The sequence below is a fragment of the Herpailurus yagouaroundi genome, unplaced genomic scaffold, assembly GCF_014898765.1.
Source record: "Herpailurus yagouaroundi ecotype Mexico unplaced genomic scaffold, PumYag 28, whole genome shotgun sequence".
NCBI lineage: Eukaryota > Metazoa > Chordata > Mammalia > Carnivora > Felidae > Herpailurus > Herpailurus yagouaroundi.
Genome location: NW_024412376.1, coordinates 79166916 through 79191865, shown reverse-complemented (window position 1 = coordinate 79191865; position 24950 = coordinate 79166916). Strand labels below are relative to the sequence as shown.

At 40.5% G+C, this 24950-nt stretch overlaps 1 protein-coding gene across 6 annotated transcripts in view; it reads left to right on the top strand.

The window, feature by feature from the left end:
- Positions 1-6243, top strand: part of NPNT (nephronectin) — an 84688-nt gene extending 78445 nt beyond the window's left edge. For 4 of the 6 annotated variants that reach the window (XM_040476876.1, XM_040476885.1, XM_040476892.1 and 1 more), the window contains 2 exons: positions 1765-2021; positions 3390-4376. In XM_040476876.1, the coding sequence (XP_040332810.1) occupies positions 1765-2021; positions 3390-3500 (368 nt within the window). In that variant the 3' untranslated portion in view covers positions 3501-4376. Of the gene's footprint in view, positions 1-1764; positions 2022-3389; positions 4377-4848 lie in introns of those variants that run through there. The other 2 variants (XM_040476903.1, XM_040476908.1) reach the window with 2 other exon arrangements.
- Positions 6244-24950: the final 18707 nt, after the last annotated feature.

Sequence of the window (24950 nt, the reverse complement as noted above, 5' to 3'; positions counted from 1 at the left end):
ACCCAAATACCTGTGATGATTCAAAGCTGACTTACGGGGAGACACGTAAGCCCCAGCTAAATGTTTTGGCCCCAAATATTGTTTGGATTAATTTGGCAAGGCACAGGGACAGGAGGAAAAGAAATATGTGTGTGTTCGCTGAGTCAAGTACATGCCTCAAGGACCTATTTCCCCTCAGGTTTTTGCTGTGTTCTTGGAATATCCTTTATTCAACACATGACCTCAAAGCCCTACCATGTGGCAGGAATGTAAAATGGGGTGGTTTGGAGGAAAGGTTGGTCCTGACATCAACGAGTTCACGGTCTGCTGGGGGACAGAAACCCGTAAGCCAGGGATTTCAGTCTGAGAGCAGCAGGCGCTGCATAGGAGGCCAGGCAGTTCTGAGCGCAAAGTGTTTCCCTGCCCCTCACTGGCTAGACGACCCCTTGGGTGCCCTCACCTCTCCAAGCCTTAGTTTCTGCAGGTGCACAACAAGCCAAATTCATGTTCACTTCAGAGACCAGTTAGCAGGGCTGAAGGTATTCCCTTTAAAGAGCCTGGCACCGGGAAGTATATGCTAGTCGCCTATTTGGTCCTTTGAATGCTCAGAGGGAACTTAGTAGAGCAGTCACTTGAAGAACAGGACATCCCCCAAATAATCTTGTCTTACACAGATTAAGCATAAGAAAGGATGGTTTATCTTTTAACTGAGAAATAAGTAGTGTCTCTACCAAAACAGGTACATGTGGTCAGCATTCCAACCACATATTTCTTACGGACAAATCAGTGCTGAAACACAGGGTTGTTTTTCAGTTGGCTGTAATAAAACAGCTGGTGGGGGGATGTCACTTGTATATGGACTGTTTCCAAATACTACTTGCAACTTTCCCTCTCTTGGGAAGCAGTATCCCCCCACTTCACTGCTCCTTAAACTACCCGCCCCCCGCTATTGTGGTTATTCTAACAATAGGGGGAAGCAAACTCTGTAGCCCTAGGGATCTGAGGACATCATCAGACTGATTTGTCCAAATTGAAAGTGTTTATTAATTTGTGTACATGTAAATGTAATAAACATTCTATATATTATGTATCATGTTACAGATTTGCTTTGATATAAACATGTCTTAAGCTACTTACCTACAAAAAAAATTGATGCTCCAGGAAGATGTAGAGGTTTCCAGAACACCTCTGCATCTTCCTGGGATTGATTAGACGTATTCCCATGTAAGAAAAACAGCAGAACTGACCTTTGCAAAGGACCCTTCTTGCTTTAGAGATTAAAAAAAAAAAAAAGTGGAGAGAAGAGAGAATAAACAGATCCACTGCCCCTTTAGATCACCGTCTGCTCTGCTGCCTGGAGGTTAATTATCCACATAGAAAATTCTCCCTGACAATTTAGAGTCAGCCAGCCAGCCAGCTTGACAACATAATCAGACGCTGGTGAGGATCAGGAGATGGGGAGCTTGTGTCTTCCCGTGTATGTCTGCTCATACTCAGCAAGAAATATTCATGGTGTTAGGATTACTAATTATCTATCGTGTCCTTGCCATAATTTGTACTCTCCAGGAGCCAAGTATTTTCTGTAAACACAAACCATAGAATTTAAAGTAGGCATAGAAATAAGATCCTCCTCCCCACCCCCGCAAATGTGGAATTCTGTACAAGGGACTATCCCAGTTTGCAGTTTCTGCAAAGTAAATCTGACTTAAGTTTCGCCATCCATGCTGTCTGTGCTAGAAAGGGATGTCGGCACGTACACACACAGCCCTGCTTTTCCCATTCCAGGTGGACAATATCTGACAGTCTCGGGAGCCAAAGGCCCAGGGGGAAAGGCCGCTCGCTTGGTGCTACCTCTCGGCCACCTCATGCATTCAGGGGACCTGTGCCTGTCGTTCAGGCACAAGGTGACTGGGCTGCACTCCGGCACGCTCCAGGTGTTTGTGAGAAAACACGGTGCCCACGGAGCAGCCCTGTGGGGAAGAAATGGTGGCCGTGGCTGGAGGCACACACAGATCACCTTGCGAGGGGCTGACGTCAAGAGCGTAAGTAGAACCTCGAAGGAGGCAGAGCCTGGGAAGTTTTCCTTTCAGAGGAGAACTGTAGGATCTGAATCTGAAGAAGCCTTGTTCTCTTCATTAATTCAGGCACAAAGCTTTGTGTTTCTGGGTATGAGAGCTCCGTTCATTCATTGCCTCTTCCTTTCATCCCTTTTGCTGCTGCTTATGTTCTTCGTTGCAACCTCTGATCACTGCCACTCTCCCCCCAGCCTTGGTGAAAATCCCCTATTTTTAGTGAAGAAAATTCAGGAATCAAAAAGGAAAAAAAAAAAAAGTTAACAGCAACTTGAAGGGGCAGAGGGGGTGAGCTTAACTGTTGCTGCTTTTCCTTTTTCTTCAACTCCTTTATTTTTCAGAGTTACCCTAAAGTGTTTCTTTTTTCTTTTTTGAAGTATTTTTTTAAAGTCTTTTTTTTTTTTTCCCCTTTGCCTCAGAGATCATAGTTAAACAGCCTTGGGTGGGAACCCAGAACAATATGCTTGGGACGTCCTATTCAGGAGAGGATGTGGGAAAAGCTTTGATTGAGTATGTAAGTTTTATCTTAAGTAATCAAGTCATAGGTGGCAATAAGATGCACTATAGCATCCCGCCGAAATAATGTTTTTGGAGGAGCATCTTTATGCTCCTATTCATAAACCTTGCTATTAGGAGATTATGCTTAGGTGACCACAGATATAGTTTCGAGAAACTATGTTAAAAGGGATAGACTCCATTTATATACGCTTTTATCAGTCTTAGATTTATTGTACTCTTTGAAAAAAAGTGTAACATTGTCTGGAAAAAAAAAAGGCATTTCAAATCCTAGCACAGGAAGGTTTCTGTTTTTAAAAAAGCAAGGATGATCTACAGAAGGTAAAATACAAGAAAGTTTTTGTTCTTTACGTAGGTAAAACAACACTGTGATTTCAGTGTGGTGGTTGGTCTGAGTCCATTTTAGGCCAACAAAGTCAGCCTAACCCAAGGAGGAAATAGCAAACATCCACGATAGGCGGCATGATTATGATCTTCCAGAGTTTTGGCTCTTATTTCTACATCTTTATATCTGTCTCATTTACTTCTGTCCTTGGTAATCTTTCACAAAGTGTCCGCTTCATAAACATTCCTAAACTGAAGTAGTCTGTCATTCAGAATGGCTTTTTAAAGAGTAACATGTGTCTGATTAACAGTTTACTCATGATTTCAGTTTCTACCAAAAGGCAAGCCTCAGGTGACCCTGGCTATGTTCTAGTCTTTCCTTCTGTCGAGTAAGTTTACTGTTTGGTGTTGGGGGAACGTTTGCCTTTATTTTGTGAAACGAATGGGCATTGGGAAGGGGCAGAGGAGGCTTGACTGGTGTGTGCATTCTCTCCCTAGGTCATCTTCAGAGGTGAAAAAAGGCGTGGCCACACTGGGGAGATTGGATTGGATGATGTGAGCCTGAGAAAAGGCCACTGCTCTGAAGAACGCGAGCAACTCCCGAACTAGCAATGAACTCCCCCCTGTGGCTCTTTTCTTTTTCCAATCTTCACCTCCTGTCCTCTCCTCCCTCTTATCAGGCCTAGGAGAAGAATGGGTCAGTGGGTCAAGAGAAAGTCTGGTGGGTGACCCACACCTTGCTGGCCTGCTTTTGTGCAATTCCAGTGAATAGTGACACCCTCCTTGGAATATAGGGGGCACCTGTAGACACATCCAAGCCAGCTTTCGGTGTTGCTTTCCATCCTGTGTCTTTTTTGGGAAGGGCCCTGGCATGTGACCTGTTGCATCGTTCCTTCTGGTTACAGGTGTTCCTAGTAGCAAACCATGGGAGAAGTTTTCAAAGGAAATCTGTGCAAATGGCCATTCTGTTATCTGTTCAGTGTTGTACCATGAGTAGTATTGACTTCCCCTAAGAGATGTACAATGTGCTTGTGAAATTGGTTTCTCCCCTTGGCTTCTTAGCTCTGGCCTGACCTGAACTCTGACTTTTACTGCCATTCACTTTATAAAAGAAGGGTGTGTAACTTATCAAGATGCATTTATTCTCGTTATCTGTATTTTTCTTTCAAAGACATGACGTAGAATGGACACGTAATCCCTCGTTAGTAGTATTGTGTTTCGTGTAAATGTGCTATTGATACTAGGTAGTTACGTGTTCCTAATATATACAGACTCTAGTTGCAAGGGAAAAGGCAGCTTGCGAGCTCTTGAATTAAAAAATACCCAGTGAAATGTCATCCAGTTCCATGACCTTATTTTGGCAGCAAGAGAAAATTGGAAGAGATGTCAGGTGTGGTAGTGGAGGGATGAATTTTTTCATGGCCTTGAGTTTGATCACGATACAGGATAGCGAACCATTCATGTGGACAAGAAGCTGAAGTTTACATATAAAACTCTCACTGTTCCAGGGTATACTTTAAAACCAACAGTTTTTACCATAATAACATGGCTCTCTTTGGTAATCAGTAAAACATGTTGTAAAAGTTCTGGTTGTTTCAGAGAAAAGATCCTGTTTATGGAAGGGTGAGGGGAAGTGTGGGGGAAGCTCCGTTGGGACAGGTTTTCATACTGTTTTAGATCCACATACATGTAGGCAGGTCTAGCTCCTAATGTATGTGCCGTCTTGTCAGAATGGGTCAGGGAGCAGGTCCTGTGCCTGGACGCATTGATGTGTTGGAATGGGACTCACGCACACATTAGAGCAATAAAATCTGGGAACCCCCCCCCAACCACATTTCCTCCCTGCCGATTTTACCTATATATGAAAAAAATACCTAACTTTTAAAAGGCAACTTAGTCCTGAGGCTTTTACTTCATTCCTGATTAAGTAATCAATATTCTCTGCTGTTTTTGCCAGGAATCACAAAGATGATTAAAGGGTTGGAAAAAAAGATCTATGATGAAAAATTAAAGGAACTGGGATTATCCAGCGTGGAGAAGAGAAGACTGAGGGGCAAACCATTGCTGGTTTTCAAGTGTATGAATGGTTGGTACAGAGAGGATGATGACCAGCTGTTCTCCATATGCGCTAAGAATAGAACAAGAGGAAACAGGCCTAGACTGGAGTGTGAGGGGGCATTTCCTGGCAGGGACAATTGTTAAATTAGAATCCTTTGTTAAAAAAAAAAAAAGTTAATCTCTCTCCCTCTCCTCTTTCTCTCCCTCTCCCTGTCTCTCTTCTTTCTCTCCCTCTCTTTTCTCTTTCTCCCTCACCCTCTTCGAAGGTTTAAAAATAGATAAAAATGTGTTTATTTAAGATGGTTAAAGATGTTCTTACATCAAGATAGAGTGACAGATTACAGAATCTTCCAAAAGCTGTTTTGATCCTATTACTAGGTAATGAAAATCTTCGGAACTTAGTCATTCGGATGAGGCCAAGGTCTAATTTAGGCATTTACCTCTTAGCCTCCTAATGGAGGAGAATCAAAAGGGGGAAAAAACCCATCAAATGGGGAGCTCACTGAAAGATCTCTCCCTTTATGGCAAACCTAACAGGATTAAAACAGTAAAATATCTGTCCATCATACTCTTTTAAGAATATTGTTTTTTGTTTTTGGTTTTTTTTTTTCCCTATCTCAATGATGTCCTAATGTGGTAGGGTTCATTTCTTTTTTTGGTAAAAGTATAACCCTTTCACCTGTTCAGTGGATGATAGTTCAGGTTTTTAAAGAGACCATAGCAAGGAACAGAGGCTAGAGAGTTGTTTTTTCTTTTGTTTTTTTTAATCTGGTGCATTCTCTCTGCAATGTATGTGACAAATTGGCCACTGATAGAGAGTGCTATGCTATGCTCAACACCAGTTTCAGGATCCTTGCTTCACCCAGCCACTATAATTCAGTTTCATTTGTCAATGGGAATCTCCCAAGTTCCACAAATTCACCTATTTTTCCAAAAAAAAAAATTACCAACAGAGTATCTTTAGTCATTTCACTTGGTGAAGGCAGGATGGGAGCAGGGATGTAAATCTGTGAGCCTTTGAATAGGGGCCAGATGGTATGGCTTTAGATCCATTTGTAATGATTCATTTCCTTTGTGGTCATTTAACTGCACAAGTGAAGAGGAAAGGGGGAAATAATTGAAAATGTCACTTTTAGGTGCCAATAATGGATTGCACTAAACTGACAGAAGTTATCCAAAGTACTGTATAACATCTTGTTTATTATTTAATGTTTTCTAAAGTGAAAAATGTTAGTGGTTTTCCAAACAGCCAAATAAAAATAATTCTTTGTAAATAAAAGCACTGTTAATGATACCTACTGTCTGTTATTGTTTGAGTTTTGTTTTGTTTTTAGTCGGGAGACTACTGGAGCAATCTGAGATTTCACGAAGGCCATCTATCGTAGAACCCCTCTTACTGCTTGGAAGTGACCCACATCGGGATGCTTTCTAGGCTATGAAACAGGAGACCCTCTTCATCAGCACGCACAGGGCACGTCATACCTTAGCAAATTGCTTTAGTTACATTCCCTTGTATCTCACTTCAACATTAGCCTCAAGTCCTTTTATAGGAAGGTAGGATAAACTAGAATATATCAATATATAGGAATTAGAAGTGAAAAGCCTTTTTTTTTTTTTTTTACCAGTGTTGGTTTTGTTAGTTTATGGTAGTTTACTCGTATTCCAATAACCTTTCCTGATGGAGAAAACAACTATAAGGAAACAAAACTAAGGACATCATTCAGGATTAAAAGTTTTCCTGACAAGGTAATGAACCCCCATCCTGGCACTGCAAACTGTAATGAGGGATAGTCCTGGGGGCCCCTCAACAAATTCCCCTGTTGCAGGACAAAGAGGAAAATCTGGCGTTTAAAAGAGCCACTAGCAGGGGTGCCCGGGTGGCTCAGTCAGTTAAAGCGTCTGGCTCTTGATTTCAGCTCAGGTCTTGATCTCCTAGTCTGTGGGATCGAGCCCCAGGTCAGGCTCTGCACAGACAACACAGAGCCTGCTTGGGATTCTCGATCTCCCTCTCTCTGCCCCTCCTCTGTTCGTGCTCGCTTGCTCTCTGTCTCTCTCAAAATAAAGAGCAATTAGTATACAAAAGATCCAGCCCTAGACGAGGATGTGGAGAAGAGGGAACCCTCTGAAACTATTGGTGGGAATGCAAAATGGTGCAGCCGCTCTGGAAAACAGTATGGAGCTTCCTCAGAAAGTTAAAAATAGAACTACCCTATGATCCAGCAATTGCACTACTAGGTTATTTACCCAAAGAATACAAAAGTACTAACCTGAAGGGATACATACACCCTAATATTTATAGCAGCATTATCAACAATAGCCAAATTATGGAAAGAGCCCAAATGTTTCTAGACAAATGAGTGGATGAAAATGTGGTATGTATATACAATGGACTATTATTCAGCCATAAAAGAATGAACTCTTGGTACTTGCAATGACATGGATGGAGCTAGACTGTATGATGCTAAGTGAAATAAATCAGAGAAAGACAAATACCATATGATTTTAGTCATAGGTGGAATTTAAGAAAAACCATGGGGGGAGAAAAGAGGAGGTGGGGGGGATGGATGAAATAGGTGATGGGGATTAAGGAGGGCACTTGTGATGAGCACTGGGTGATGTATGGAAACACTGAATCACTAAATTGTACACCCAAAACTATTACACTGTATATTAACTAACTAGAATTCAAAAACAAAAGAAAAATAACAGAAGATCCAGCCTTAGAAAGCTGCCAAATGGTGGGAGAACTACTTAAAGTCTCGGGGCAGGTCAGGGCATGGCTAACATTCCTCATTCACATTGATATCATGGATGAATGCAGTCCAGGTGCCCAAGCCAGCTTACCACCTCAGGGGCCCTGGGCCCCTAGCCCACCCCAGCCCCAGCAGTCCCACTGAGGCAGCCCTAGCACAGCACACACCGAGACACCCCTGGTCAGCATTCACTACAGCCCCAGCTGTTTCCCCAAAGTAACAGGCAAAACGTACCCCAGAATACTCCATACCCATACAGCGTTGGCCCCAGACCGCTTGCTAGGATGGCCCTATGCATTGAGCACCCAGGACCCTGTACCCCATACCTTACCTCAGCTCCAGCTGCTCAGGCAGGGAGCTCTCTCTGCAAAAAGCCTCAGGACACACTGGCTTATACCCACTTCAGGTTCAGCCGTCCTGCCAGGGAACCCTCTGTGTGGAGAGCCCTGGGACTTCCCCCAGCCCATGACTTCAGCTCTGGCCATCCCACCAGGGCAGCTCCAGCACAAAGTGCCCCGGGACCCCCAGCCCATGCCAGCCACAGTTCAAGCCAGCCAAACTTGCCAAGCATATACAGTCTACACAGAGAATGACCATACACAAACCAATCCTTCAAGTTTAGAAGTAGCTATTCTGCCTAACTTCTAGAAACAAACACAGAAAGTCAAGCAAAATTTAGAGATAGAGAAATATGCTCCAAATGAAAAAACAAGACACCCCCCATCGCACACACACCGCTCATGCTCTCTCTCTCAAAAACAAACGTTTAAAAAATTTTTAAGTGCAGAGCCTGTTTGAGATTCTCTCTCTCCTTCTCTCTCTGACTCTCTCCTGCTCACACTTTCTCTGTCCCTCTCAAGATAAACTTATAAAAAAGAAGGCAGAGACAAATACCGTGATTCCACTTATATGTATACTCTAGAAAACAAGTGAATAAACAAACCAAAAGCAGAATCAGACTCGTAAATACAGAGAAGTGATGGTTGCCAGAGGAAAGGTGGGGATGGGCAAAGTGGGTGAAGGGGAGTGGGAGATACAGACTCCCAATCATGCAATGAAGAAGTGGAGATAAAATTACTGAATGTGGAATATAGGCAATGGTATTCTAATAGTGTTGTATGGTGACAGATGGTAGGTATATTGTGATGAGCATAGCATAGGATATAGAATTGTCAAATCATTGTTGTATACCTGAAACTAATGTAACGTTGTGTTTCAACTATACTTGTCTTAAAAAAAAAAAATCAGCAAAAAATTCATTCTGCAGAATTATAAAAAATGTGCCCAATGGCTTCTTTCTTTCCAATATGCAGAGAACCCTTATCAGCCGAGGAACTCAAATTTTAGAGAAGTACATACTTTAGCAAAAGGGAAAGAAAAACGACAGTTTCCTTGTCTCAGAGATATTTCCTGATTTCAGAGATCCTTCCTAATCATCCCTAGGAGATCCAAAAAAATCTCAGGTCTTCTGAGTAGGTTAACTAAGAAGATAAACCTCTTGCAAAACCTATTTGAGGTGAGGGTTGGAGGAAGCAGGTAAGTATGAGATTCCAGGGTCCACTTCACGGATTTTCTGGACAGATTTGATAGCACTTAACTATGTGTGTGACTGTGGTGTACAACAGGAAGCAGACTTCCCCTGTGGGTTTGTAATCTAGAGACGAAGATGGACATTTATCAAGTCATATATAATAAATGCAAAACTACTATTCTGAAAAGTAGTACATGGTACCTTGAAGGCTCTGAAAACATGGTGGGTTCCAGGACTTTTGGCCCACCACTTTTTAAGCTCCCATGTGCGTGGGAATCACCTAAAGATCTTATTGAAGTGCAGCTTCTGATTCAGTGATCTGGAGTGGGGCTTGAGATTCTGTACTTCTAACCATCTCAAAAGGTGATGGTCACTAAGTTCCAGGGTCCCATTTGAGTAAGAAGGACTTAATGATAACACACTGAGGGACCTGGGGCCTCTATCTCTGTTAACATTAACTGTTAGAAGGACTAAAGTTCCACAGTTGCAAGATCTACATTCACAAAAATTTAGTAAATTCCAGTGCCTTTTTTCTTTGAAAAAACTTTTGGGTCTCAATAAATAGAGAATATCAATAAATAGACAGCATTTTAAAAGAACATAAATTCTGAATATAATAAGTACTATTACTAAAATGAAAAATTCACTAAGATATTCAACAGCAGATCCGAGCTCACAGGAGAAACAGTCAACTTGAAAAGAGATCACTTGAGATTATCCATTCTGTGGAACAGAAGGATAAAGTTTCAATAAGGAGAAAACAACTAGACCTAAGATCAACAAGGAAATAGAAGACTTGAAAAATTCTGTCAACCAACCAGACCTAACATGGATCTATAGAACGCTCTGCCCAACAACACAAGAATATACATTTTTCTCAGGTGCATAGAGATGTTGACAGACTATAAGTTAGGCCATAAAACAGTATCAGTAAGTATAAAAGTACTGAAATTATACAAAATATGTCATTCAACCACAATGGAATGAAATTAGTAACAGAGGGAAATTTGGGAAACTCACAAATATATGGAAATTAAATAACATGCTCATAATCAATGGCTAAAAGAAGAAATCATGGAAAAAGTATTTTCAGATTAATAAAAATGAAAATACAATGTGCCCAAACTTATGAAATACAGATAAAACACTGCTTAAATGCCTATATTTAAAAAGAAGAAAGTGAAATCAATAATATAAACTTCAACCTTATAAAACTAGAAAAAAAAGAGCAAATTAAATCACAATATGTAGAAGAAAGGAAATAAAGATTTGGACATTTGAAAAAATGAACAGAAAAATAATATAGAAAATGAATGTAACTAAAAGTGGATTCTTTGATGAAGAAAATTGATAAGTATCTAGCTAGACTGAACAAGAAAAAAGGACTTAATAAAAAAATCAAAATGAGAGGGGACATTATCACTAACCTTACAGAAATAGAAAGGATTATAATACTCTGCACAATTTTATACCAACAAATAAGATAACCTAGTTATATGGACAGAGTCTTGGACACAAACTACTGAAACTGAGTCAAGAAGAAATAAACAGAAAACCTGAACATACCAATTGCAAGTAAATAGATTGAACTTATAATTACAAATTTTCCACAACAGAAAGCCAATGCCCAGATAGCTTCAATGATGAAGTCTACCAAACGTTTAAGAAGAATTAAAATCGGGGCGCCTGGGTGGCTCAGTCGATTGAGCGTCCGCCTTCGGCTCAGGTCATGATCTCACGGTCGGTGAGTTCGAGCCCCGCGTTGGGCTCTGTGCTGACAGCTCGGGGCCTGGAGCCTGCTTCCGATTTTGTGTCTCCCTCTCTCTCTGACCCTCCCCCATTCATGCTCTGTCTCTCTCTGTCTCAAAAATAAATAAACATTAAAAAAAATTTTTTTTTTAAAAAAGAAGAATTAAAATCAAGTCTTTATAAACTCTTAAATAATTGGGAAAAGAAACACTCCTCAACTCATTCTATAAGACCAGTTAAAAAAAAAAAAAACAGTTTGGAGATTATTGACATTGTAACAATATTAAGTCTTACCTTTCATGAACATGGGATACAACAAAGGCAGTAGTCAGAGGGACTTATAGCAGTAAATATTTTAAAAGATCTCACCAGTAAATGTTATATATTAAAAAACAACAGTAAATATTTAAAAAGATCCCAAGTCAATTTACATGAAGAAACTAAAGGGGTGCCTGTATGGCTCAGTCTGTTGAGCATCCAACTCTTGGTTTCAGCTCAGGTCATGATCTCACAGTTGTGAGTTTAAGCCTCACATCAGACTCTGTGCTGGTAGTGCAGAGCCTGCTTGGTATTCTCTCTCCCTCTCTCTTTCTCTGCCCCTTCCTAGCTCGTGCTCTCTCTCTCAAAATAAATAAATAAACATTAAAAAAAGGAAACTGAATTTACATGAAGAAGCTAGAAAAATAAGTTCAAATAAAACCCAAAACTAGCAGAAGGAAAATAAAGATTCAAGCAAAGCTATATAAAATATAAGAGAAAAACAACACACAGCATCAACAAAATAAAAAACTTAAAAAAAAACCCCACAAAATTTAAGAACAGTTAGCTAGACTAACGAAAAAAAAGAGAGAAGACACAAACAACTAAAATCAGAAATGAAAGTGGGACATCATACCAAATCGATGGAAATAAAGAGGATAAGAGAATACTATAAACAGTTGTATGCCAACAAATTAGAACTGAAATGAAATGGACAAATTTCTGCAAACAAATTACCAAAAAGAACTCAAGAAAATAAAATCTCAACAGACATATGACAAGAGGCTGAAGTAATAATCAAAACCTCGCAAAAAAAATTTAAAGAATTTAAAATTAAAATTTAAATTTATGTCAATTAAAAGAATTGACATAAAACCTTCTCAAAGTCCCCAAGAAATAAAAATGAGGGAACACTTTCTAACTCATTCTATGAGGCCAGTATTATTCTGATACCAAAACTAGATAAAGACATCATGAAAAAAATATATAGATTGATACCCCTTCTAAATACAGGTACAAATATCCTTGACAAAATACTAGTGAATCAAAACCAATAGCACATTAAAAACATTATACAATTATACACCATGACAGGGATTTATGCCAGGAATGCAAAGGTGGTTTAAAATAAAAAAAATCAATCATTCAACATTTTGCTGGATATTCTAGCTAAAGCAATTAGATAATAAATAAAAAGTATTGAGGGGCATCTGGGTGCCCCCATCTGACTGCTTAATCAGTCAGTTAAGCATGCAACTTTTGGCTGAGGTCATGATCTCACAGCTTCTGAGTTTGAGCCCCACATCAGGCTCTGCACTGACAGCTCAGAAACATATGACAAGTAAAACCTGCTTCAGATTCTGGAGCCTGGAGCCTGCTTCAGATTCTGTATCTCCCTCTTTCTCTGCCCCTCTCCCACTTGTGTTTTCTCTTCTCTCCCCTCCTTCCTTTTTTTTTCCCTCTATATCTCCTTCTTTTTCTCTGTAAAAAAAAAAAACAAAAAAACAGTATTGAAAAGGAAGAAATAAAACATACTATATTTGTAGATGACATGATCCTCTGTATAGAAAACCCTGTGCATCTACAGAAAAGCTAACTAAAGCTAGTAAATGAATTCAGCAAAGTTGCAGGCCACAAGATCAACACTGAAAAATCAGTAGATTTTTTAGGCATCAACAATGAACAATAGGAAAAGAAAATTAAAACAATTTCATTTTCAATAGCATCCAAAAGAAGAAAATAAAAATAAATTTAACCAAGGAGATAAAAGACTTGTATACTGGAAAGTACAAAACATTGCTGAAAGAATATAAGACCTAAATAAAGAGAAAGGTGTCCTAAGTTTATGGACTAAAAGGTATAATATTGTTAAGATGTAAATGCTACCAAAAGTGATCTATATATTCAGTGCAATCTCTATCACAATTCCAATGATTTTTTTTTAAGAAATTGGAACACCAATGCTCAAATTGTGCATTTGAGCATTTTATTTAATTTAAGGAACGCTGAATTAAATTTAAAGGAACCCTGAATAAGCAAAGTGATCCTAAATACAAATTTGGAAGATTCATACTTCCCATTTTCAAAACCTACTACAAAGCTACGTGTGGTACTGGCATAAGGACAGACATATGGACTAATGGAAGAAAATTGAGAGTCCAGAAGTAAACCCATAGCAATGGTTAACCACTTTTTAATCAGGGTTCCAAGACCATTCAATGGGGGAATGAATAGCCTCTTCAAACAAATGGTACGGGGACAACTGGATATCCACATGCAAAAGAATGAAATTGGATTCATACCTCACACCATTAAAAAAAATAACTAAAAATTGATCAAGCCCTAAATGTCAGAGCTAAAACCATAAGACTCAGAAGAAAATATACAGGTAAATTTTCATGACCTTCAGATGTGGCAATTTAGCTATGACAGTAAAAGTATGAGCAATGAAATAAAAAGTAGATTAAATGGACTCCATGAATATTAAAACATTTTGTACATTAAAAGACATTATCACGAGAGTGAAAAGACAACCCATAGAATGGAGAAGATATTTGCTAATTGTTTATCTTATAAGGGTTTAGTATCCAGAATATGTAAAGAACTTGTATAATTCACCAAGACAAACAACCCAATTAGAAAATGGGAAATGGATTTGAATAGACATTTCTTAAAAAAAAAAATCCATTTGAATATCAATAATATGCACATGAAAAAAAATTCTCAGCATAATTAATCTTTTGGTATTCTGAGACACCAGCAGGGTGTCCAAGAATTCAACTTAATTCTGATGCTACCTACCCAGAGAAAACATCAGATTCCACAGGTTAAGTGTTCAGTCTTACAAGACTGCCCTCCCAACCTCACTTCTGACACAAGTTGTAAACCCAGGCTGTTTACCTGTGTTTCTGACCAACTGGCTACAAATTAGAGGTTCTCACAACTTCCTCTTGAGGTTTGATTAATTTGCTAGAGTAGATCACATAACTCAGAGAAACATGTTACTTACTAGTTCACCAGTTCATTATAAAAGGATACAATTCAAAAACAACTAGTTGGAAGAAATGCAAAGGCAAGGTGTAGGAAAAGGGTGTGGAGTTTCTTGGTCCTCCCTCTCCAGGCTTTCCAACGCCCCCCCTCCCCAGCCCCCACAGCACCTCCCTGTGGTCACCAACCTGGAAGCTCTCCAAATCCAGTACTTTTGAGTTTTTATGAAGACTCCATTACATGGCCATGACCTATTAAATCATTGGCCATTGGTGACCATTTCAACTTCCAGCCCCTTTCCCCTCCCTGGAGATCAGGGACAGGAGACTGAACAACTTTCCAACCCTCTAATTTCACTGATGGTTCTCCAGGCAACCAGCCCCTATCCTTAGATGGGGTCCCAAAGTCATCTCATTAACATAACAAAAGACGTCTTTATCACTCTCATTACTTGGGAAACTTCAAGTGTTTTAGGAGGTCTGTGCCAGAAACAGACTGAAGACTGGATACATATTTCTTATTATAAATCACAATATCACAATTAATCATTAGGGAAATCCATATTAAAACACAACTGATACCACTTCACACCCACTACCTAGGCGATAATAAAGAAAATGAAAAGTTACAAGTGTTGGTGAGGATATAAAGAAGTTCGATATTGCTGGTGAGAATGCAAAATAGTACAACCACTGTGGAAAATGGTTTGGCAATTTCTCAAAAAGTTGAACACATAGAATGACTCTGCGACCCAAAAATTCCATTCCTAGTATATACCCAAACTATTGAAAAACAGGTATTTAAACAAATACATGTACAAATTTTCGTAGCAGCACTATTCACTAATAGCAGAAGGTGGAAATAGCCATGGTGTTCATTAACAAATAGATAAGCAAATTAGGGTGCATCCATACACAGAATATTATTCAGCTATTAAATGGAATGAAGCACTGTTATACATTCCACAATGTTGATGAACCTCAAAAACATGATGTTAAGTGAGAGAGGTCACACACCAAAGGTCACAGATTCTGTTATTCCACTTATATGAAATATCCAGAATAGGTAAATCAATGAAAACAGAAAGTAAATCGGTGGTTGACAGAGGGGACACAGAGAATAATTGCTTAATGGGTAAAGGATCTCTTTCGGGTGATTAAAAGGTTTTGGAAATAGATGTGGTGGCTGCATGACTCTGAGTACAGCTGATACAACTGAATTGCTCACTTGCGAATGAGTACTTTTAGCTCAGGTATGTTTCATCTTTTTTTTTTTTAACGTTTATTTATTTTTGAGAAAGAGAGAGTCAGAGCAAGAGTAAGGGAGTGGCAGAGAGAGAGGGAGACATAAAATCCAAAGCAGGCTCCAGGCTCCAAACCCACGCACATGAGATCATGACCTGAGCCAAAGTCAGACGCTCAATGACTGAGCCACCCAGGCGTTTTTTTTTTTTTTTTTTTGAAGTGTATTTTTATTTTTGAGAGAGAGAGAGAACACACGTGGGCGGGGCAGAGAGAGAGAGAGAGACAGAGGATCTGAAGCAGGCTCCACGCTGCCAGCACAGAGCCGGATGAGAGGCTTGAACTCACCAACTGTAAGATCATGACCTAAGCTGAAGCCAGACACTTAACCGACTGAGCCACCCAAGTGCCAAGGTGTGTTTCATCTTAATAAAATATTTCTTTTAATGTTCAAATAATGTATCAGGGGGAAAAAAAGGAGAAAGAACAATAAACAGATGAGACAAATAGAGAACAAAGAGCAAGATGATAAGTTTAAACCTAACTTAATGATAATCATTATATATAAATAGTCTAAATACCCCAATTAAAAAGAAGAAATTGTCAGATTAGATAAAAAAGCAAGAATGAATTATATGCTGCCTATAAGACACACATAAGAAACAAAACAAAGCAGAATTTATGGGTGTGGAATATTTAAATCTGCTAACCTGATACAGAACATTGCTTTGTCTAGCAAATGGCAGGGCCTTCAGAATAAGGAAGTCTTAATTGAGGGCACTTAAATAAAGCTGAGGCAGTGATCCCGGAAGCCTGTATTTTAGAAGACAGAGGCACATTCATGAGTTGGGGATAATTTATTAGATATGATTTTCAGGGCTCCAGGATGCAGAAACCTGAAAACAACTTGGGATTACAGTGCAGGTTGGTCCCAAGTTGATTTTCTGGGGTTAATTCACTAAAAAATAATAATCGAGCCCTCATTTATAATCTGGAATTCAACTTCAAAGAGCACAGATTACTAGCCTGGAGACTCTGTTCCACTGTCTCATGCACACATTTTCCAGACCAAACCCCTTCAGATATTCTAGATTTACCTGCAGACAGTGTTTTTCAGAGGCGTTAAATTATCTAAAGCAGTCATTCCTAACTGGGGGCAATTTTTACCCTTGGGGGACGTTTTCGTAACGCCTAGAAACATTTTTGGTTGTTACAAATTGGGGGTGCTACTTGCATCTAGTGGGTACAGGCCGGGTATGTTGTTAAACATCCTATTGAGCATGGGATGGCTCCATACAACCAAGAATTGTCCGGCCTAGAATGTCAACAGGGCAAAGTTGCAAAAGCCTGATCTAAATCAACAATTCCGAATTGAGGACTTCCAAACAGCACTCCCCACAGACCCAGCAGCATGAGTTCTGGGAACACACTAAAATCACAGCTTCTCAGGCTCCAGGTCTGAACTACAGAATCAGAAACTCTGGAGGCGGAGCCCAGCAATCCGTGTTATAACAAGCTCTCCAGGTGATTCTGGTCAGTGTTGGCTTGAACTTCCTTACTCTTTCCATTTCCACTCTCTAGAAAGAGTGATTTACATGAGACCAGTCCTCCAATGCTTCCCTACCACTACTAGCTCATTCCTTAACTCTGAACTTCAACATCACTGGTCTACAAAGATTGCTTTCAAAGGTCGCTCATCATTTTGTACATGATTCCATCATTCAGTTCACACATATTGTTACACCAGGCACTTGGCAATGGTGACCACAGCACCCACTGCCTTGAAATCTTCTCCCTTGGTTTCCATGAGTCCCACACTCACTCCCATATTTGCAACCTATTACTGGAAAAACCCAAGGAGCCCCACATTTACCAAGTCCAACTGTATTAATTACAGTACGATATTAATCCTCCCCACACCTTCTCTCTTCTACTGAAGCCTGCTCCCCATTGTCAATCACTGTTTCTCTGAACAAAAGCAATATCTTATCAAGGTCACATTGAAAATATGCCACATTAAAAAAAAAAAACATTTCTATGGATTTGAATCACTGACAAATTTTAATAATCCTGCCTCTGAAATAGATCTGCCTCCATCCCACACCAATCAAAAATGCAAAATTTGGGGGCTCCTGGGTGGCTCAGTCTTTAAGCATCTGACTTCGGCTCAGGTCATGATCTCATGGTTTGTGAGCTTGAAGCCCCACTTTGGGTAAAACATGAGCTCCAGTTCAGATCAAGAGCATAGGACTCTTGATCTCATGAGTTTGAGCTCCATGCTGGATGTAGAGATTAAAAAAATAAGTAAACTTTAAAGTTTGACTTTGGCTCTGACTTTGGCTCAGATTGTGATCCTGAAGTTCATGATTTCCAGCCTGCATCGGGCTCACTGCTATCAGCGCAGAGCCTGCTTCATTCAATCCCCCACTCTCTCTGCCCTTCCCTCACCAGCTCTCTCTCAAAAAAAAAAAAAAAAAAAAAAAGCAAAATTTGAGGGGATGACTTTTTTTTATATATATTTGAAGAGAGAATGACGACTTAATTCACATGGCATTTAAAAAAAATTTTTTTTTCAACGTTTATTTATTTTTGGGACAGAGAGAGACAGAGCATGAACGGGGGAGGGGCAGAGAGAGAGACAGAGCATGAACGGGGGAGGGGCAGAGAGAGAGGGAGACACAGAATTGGAAACAGGCTCCAGGCTCTGAGCCATCAGCCCAGAGCCTGACGCAGGGCTCGAACTCACAGACCGCGAGATCGTGACCTGGCTGAAATCGGACGCTTAACCGACTGCGCCACCCAGGCGCCCCATTCACGTGGCATTTTAAATGATGGGTCAATAGTACTCCTCCAGCGACACCTGGGTGACTCAGCTAAGCATCCGACTCTTGGCTCAAGTCATGGTCTCCAGGTTCGTGAGTTCGAGCCCCACATAGGGCTCTCTGGTGACAGCATGGAGCCTGCTTGGGATTCTGTCTCCCTCTCTTTCTGTGCCTCCCCTGCTCATGTTCTCTCTTTCCAGATAAATAAATAAAATAAACATTAAAAAAATAGTACTCCCGTTTTGTCCCTTTTATAGACAAGAGCCACAAATGCAGAGCAGAAGTTTTTCACCTATCTTTTTATATTGTATGTGCTTTTGTAAGCTCATTTAAATCTATTATCAAGTAACATGATTAAAAGAAAACACCAAAACATACCTTGGTTTCTTTGGGGCTGAACTCACTGTCCGAGTACTCTGAAGAGGGGCCACTGGCTGAGAGCAGGAAGTTTGGGATATTTAGGGATAAATAGGGAACATCCTTTCTTACTCTTTTAAATAGAAATCAAATGCATAGTCATGAGCTGTGCTTTTTAGCCTTGTTTTCCAAAGTATGGTCAGCAGACCAGCTGCAAAAGCTTCACCTGTGCCTTTTTAGAAGCAGAATCATGAGCCCACCCAAAACCCAATGAAGCAAAATCCACATATAACAGGAGTCCCTAAGTGATTTGTACATGCATTAAGTTTTCTGAAGCACCGCTTAAGAGAATAAAGGTTTTCTATAGAGTTTAGCTTTCACCCCCATACAAACTCCTGGAAATATATCTGCCCAGCTTGACTATGCTTTAGAGCAGTGGTTCTCAAAGTGTGGTCCTGGAGCCAGAAGCTTCAGCATAACCAGGGAACTTGTTAGAAATGCAGATTCTCAGGTCCACCCCAGGTCTAGTGAATCAAATGCTAGAGGTGGGGTTTAACAGCCCTGCAGTGATTCTGACGCTGACTAATGTTTGAGAACCACTGCTTTATAGATGGCAGTTCTGGATCACAGAAATTCAGAGGTTCCCTGACTTCCCTAATGGTTTACTGAGTACCCACAGACACCAGCACTGTTGCAGGCAACATCAAATACCTAAAAAGGTTCAACATGGTTTTAGGGCTAATTCATAATTAGGAGAACCTGAGTTGATGTTATTCCACTGGTATTGTGAATTATAACATTTGGGAATACATAGAAAATTTAAAGTTTATGAAGTGTTTTCCGTGGTATTTAACTTAATCCTCAGTGCAAAACAAGGATCTAGATATAATTGCCTCCCCGCAACAGATGAGGAAACTGTGTTTGAGAAAGATTAAGCAACTTTTTTTAGGGTATATTAACAGGCTGGCTTAGTCTTTGAACCTAAAAGCACCATTGTAAAGAGATCTTCCACCAGCTGTTTGAAAAGTTAACTGAAGAAGATTCAAATGCTGCTGAAAACTCCAAAGTGTTTTTTACCTTTTGGGGAACAAATTTCAGGGTAATGAATGACTCATAAAAAATAAGATTCACGACTTCCTCTCGAACAGTGCTACAATAGCAAATATATCGAATAGAGAGAGAAAGCAAATGAGGTCAAATGTTCACATCTGGTGAATCTAGGTGAAGGATTTATGAGTTGTTATTGCACAATTTCTGCAACTTTTCTTTAAAATAATTTTTCTTTAAAAATGACATCCCCACAGCTGCCAACATTTGTCTGTGTGGTCAAGTAGACGGACACTATACTTCTTTACCTCTCTTTGTGTATGTTTTCAGGACTTCGTCAATAGCTTTAAGTATGAAACAACTTACCTCTACATTGTGAGAGAGCAGGGAATAGAGGAGGAACAAGCAAGATGCATTTACATTCTTTTCCCTTTTGCAGTGAAGCTTAGTCATTTATGCTAATATTCTTTATTGGGGTCAATCATTCACCATCAAAGGGCAATTCTGAGTCATGATTTTTAATAACATGGTTGTGTTCTGTCTAATCCCAGGCAGAAGACCAGTTTCACCCAGGGATGTCCTGGGGATTTTCAGACAATCTGGCTTTCAATGTGCTGCTTTGCCCTGGTGCTAGAATTCTCAAACACTTGCCAGTGACTATGTTTGGCTACATGTCAGATATTTCATACACTGTCCTTCTACATCCATACCACTATGCTCATGTTTCACAGCTAGTGTTTCTGAAAGCCTTTTTGATTAAATACTGGATTGGGGAACAATAACTCGAAAGATGTTATTGAGACAAGTAGGAGAACTTATTTAAATAGCAGCATCTATCAAAAATGAATGATTACACTTCCACATGCCCCAAACCCACTCATAAGGAGCCAACAACCTGCCGCACAGCTTGGGTCTTCTTGACTTCTATTCCTGTGTGGACAACAAGGAAATTATGCTAAGAGCTAACAACTGCAGATTGTTTATGCCTGCCAAATACTTCTGCATTTGCTCTCCCACTTGGCCTCATGATGTATTTGATTCCCTCAGTTGACTGCAGTACTCCAGTGTAGGTAGTATTACTTTATAAACAAGAAATCTGAGGGTCATCGAGTAACCAAATTTCTGAAAGTTGCTTGGATAGGAGCTACCAGTGCTGTGACTCAACTCCAGGGCTGACCTTTAAAATTCTCTTATCCACTGCAGAGCCAGAGGGGCAAATCGCAGAGACTGCAGGGCCATGGTGCCGGCCCAGGGGCAGTAAGAGTCTTCAGGGTCTGAGCATCCACTTAGTTGTGGTCAGAGAACGCACTGAACATTTTTTAAGATGGCCAGAATAATAAATGCTGACTGTGGAATATTGAGAAAATTCCAAAAGAAGGGAAAAAGGGAGGAAGGAAGAAGGAGGAAGGAATGGAGAGAAGAAAGGAAGACTCCTATCTCAACCTGGAAGTAGACGTCACTACTACTTTGTTATACAACCTCACAGATTTTCGTCTTCTCTGTACCTTTGCTATCCAAACCTATAAAGGCAAAGGCTTATAATTAACATCGTTTAAGGAATAGCTTTCCCTGAAGTGGAACATACTCTTACTACCTTCTGCATAGTATTCTATTGAATGGATAAACCATAAACACTGATTCTCCCGGACTTTGGACTGCCTCTGGAGACCAGCCCTCTAGGGACTCCAGAAGCCTAATTATGCTGCAGGAAATGATTCACAATCCGTTTGTAATTGCTGGCCTCTTGCCTTTCCTTCACTTGCTCCACTGAACCATGGAAACATTCCCTGGAGGCTTGGGTTGTAATGCACAAGGTTAGGTTCCCAGAAAAGCCAGACTTGAGTAGTTGGTAGTCCTTTAGAAATACATATAGGAAAGAAATCGTGTACATTTCCATCACAAACATATAGGAATCTTTCTTTATCCAAAACCATTTCATGTATAAATAACAAAAGAAGGGGCACCTGGGTGGCTTAGTTGGTTGAGCATCTGACTTCCACTCAGGTCATGATCTCACAGTTTGGGAGTTCGCTGTGCTGAAGGCTCAGAGCCTGGAGCCTGCTTCGCATTCTGTGTTTCCCCCTATCTCTCTTTGTCTCTCTCTCTCAAAAATAAATAAACATTTAAAAAAACAACAACAACAATATAAGAAAAAGGGCAACAAAGTTTGCTGCTCCCTCCCAGTTGCTCTGGGGGTGCCTGAAGGGGAATTAGCAGTGGGTGTTAACAGGAGTCCTAGAATTGGGGGGACTGCAGTTCATCTCAGTGGGTTGTTTTTCTAAGTTTTTGGTAATTAAAACATTATCACAGTGGGGCTAAAGTCAAAGTTTAGATGCCATCGTGGATAACTCAGCTTTGTTCTGGAAGCTTACCACAGAAGACAAAATGCCTATGAGCCATATAGGAGGTGGGCAATCTGGTAAATTTGTGGCCAGACCAATGTCAATGTTGGAAAAATAACTTGCAATTTTATCCCTAAATAACCGTGCAGTCCTTCTGATGCACAAAACATGGTGTATTATTTTCTACTTTGGGTTTGCTTTAAAATGGCACTTTATTCCAACTGCTACTTAAAACCGCTAAATGTTAGTGACAGTTGTGTTGCTTAGAATTAAAGGCTGAGAGAATGCCTCATAAATATCACAAATGTCCAGGGACTTCTGGGTAAACACAAAAACATCTTGCCTTATTGTGCTTGGAAAGGGGTCCATGTTTAGCCTGGACAGTGTTCATTAAATAAAAGAGGGCTTTTCAACAGACGTTAACATCATTTGGGAGGTAGTTTGGTCCCTTCTTGAAGGGCTACTTTAGTGAGCAGTCCTGTGTAGAGTGGATACTTGGGTTAGTTCTGCACCCCTGGCTCCCTGCACCCTTGGCTTTCCAAGCACGGGGTCCGCCCCAGCCCCCCTCCAACACTCTTGCATCCCTGGATTCTCCCTTAGCAGTTTCAACTCCAGGCTCCTTCCCTAGAGCACAGTCAGACCATCCTTCCCAGTAGGCTTGAGGTAGCATGAAACACGGAGACCTATTAGCCATCCTAGAGCTAGAGGTTGTATGTGGGTTTCCCAACAATGCTCAAAACAGTGCTCGTCCCAACCTTTAGCACCGTTTGTGATTCACGGTGATCCCAGTTAGTTCCCCTGACTCTGCCTCACATTACATACAGTTTGATCTTCTCCAAGCAGAGTAGCTTTACAAATCAAAGGTCCCTTTACAAATCAAATTTCTTCTTTGGAAATTGAATGCAGTCAAGCTTTGTAACATATCTCCCTCAGGTCAGGAGAGAAGTCTGGCTATATGTCTGGTTATTTTCCCCCAGGGAAAGTGAGATTAGGGGCTCTCTGGGCCTCTGCCCTTGCTCTCCCTGTCATGGGTGGCTCTTCACAGCTGTTTCAGCTGTACTGGATTGCTGCAAAGGGCCTCTTGCTCTCACAGTGCCAGTAACGTGGAGAGGTCATGCTCCAGAGGCAGAAAACAAAATATGGTGAAGAAAAGTTGCTTTAAGTAATATTGTCTTCTCTATTTACTTTCATTTCCTCACATCATATTTAGCTGCTAACAAAGAAGAAAAGTAATAGCCTTTGTACCTCTCTGTTTTTCGAACTCTGTTCTTTGTTTCAAGGAATAAGATGTACCAACTGTTTCTACATTTGCATTACGGTTAATTTTTCTTTTTTTTTTTTTCAACGTTTATTTATTTTTGGGACAGAGAGAGACAGAGCATGAACAGGGGAGGGGCAGAGAGAGAGGGAGACACAGAATCAGAAACAGGCTCCAGGCTCTGAGCCATCAGCCCAGAGCCCGACGCGGGGCTCGAACTCACGGACCCCGAGATCGTGACCTGGCTGAAGTCGGACGCTTAACCGACTGCGCCACCCAGGCGCCCCTGCATTACGGTTAATTTTTCAAGGTGTCTTTTTGGTCTAATAAGAACTATGTGGAAAGTGGACTTTCTCTATGACATTGCCAAGCTTGCTGAGAACATATAGTAGGGTCTATTGTGTGGTCTTTCAGGGTATATAGAGCTCTGTGTCTCCAAGGTGGACATTGTCACAAGAGTCTGAAGACCTTCCAGTGCCTAGCCTTCTCACAGTCTATGCAATGAATAGGTCCCAGTCTTTTTTTAAATGTTTATTTATTTATTTTGAGAGAGGAGAAAGAGAGTGCACACACATGCATTTGTGTGAATAGTGGAGGGTCAGAGAGAGAAAGGGAGAGAGAGAGAATCCCGAGCAAGCTCGGTGCTGTCAGCTCAATCCCACAAACCTTGAGATCATTATCTGAGCCTATTATCAAGAGTTGGATGCTTAAACGATGGAGCTACCCAGGGGCCCCAGGTCCCAGTTTGAGTTAGATACTTGGGCATCACTGTAACTGTAACTGCTCATTTGACTTTTTCATGGACATCCTTAAAGATATCCTCTGACACCAATGACTGACAGTTATTCCACTGTACAAAATAGATTCTATCAGGGTTTTTTTGTTGCCATCTAACAACATTTCCACAAACTTGGCAGCTTAAAAGAACTCACATTTTTTTTGATCTCAGTTTCTGTGTTAAGAATGTAGGCATGGGGTAACTGCATTCTCTGCTATAAGGTCTTACAAGGTGGCAATCAAGGGGTCAGCCAGGGTTGTGTTCTCATCCAAGACTCAGCTGTGGAAGGATCTACTTCCAACCTCCTTTAGTTGTTGGCAGAATTCAATTCCTTGAATCTGACTCATTTTCTTGCTGGCTGAACGCTGCCCTCAACTCTTTGAGGCATCCTATGGTTCCTTGGGGCAGGGGGCTCCCCCAGATGACTGCTTGCTTCCTCAAAGCCAACAAAGGACAGGGAGACCCCAGCAATGTGGGTACTAAAATCTTATGCAATGTAAAAAAAGAAAGAAAGAAAATAAAAATAAATAAATTTGTATGCAATGTAATCATGTATGTGTAATCCAGTGGTCCACTTGAACCCATCTACTTAGTAACGCACAAAGAATATCCTGAGCCCTGCCCTTTTAATATGCTTAAATGTACTTTGTGTCTGCAGTACTTGAGGGGAATCAAAAACCTTGAATTCTTCCTCTCTTTCCTCTAAGATTATAAGAAAGTCCCTCTGCATACAACACATTCACAAAGTGCTGTGCTAATTCTGGGAGGAAAACTTTGCAAAGTGTTTCCACTTTGATGTGCTAGATTTTACTTTATATTCAAAAGCAAATGTCTTTCTATTCACATGTTTATGAGATCACTGCGGAACTGAGCTGCC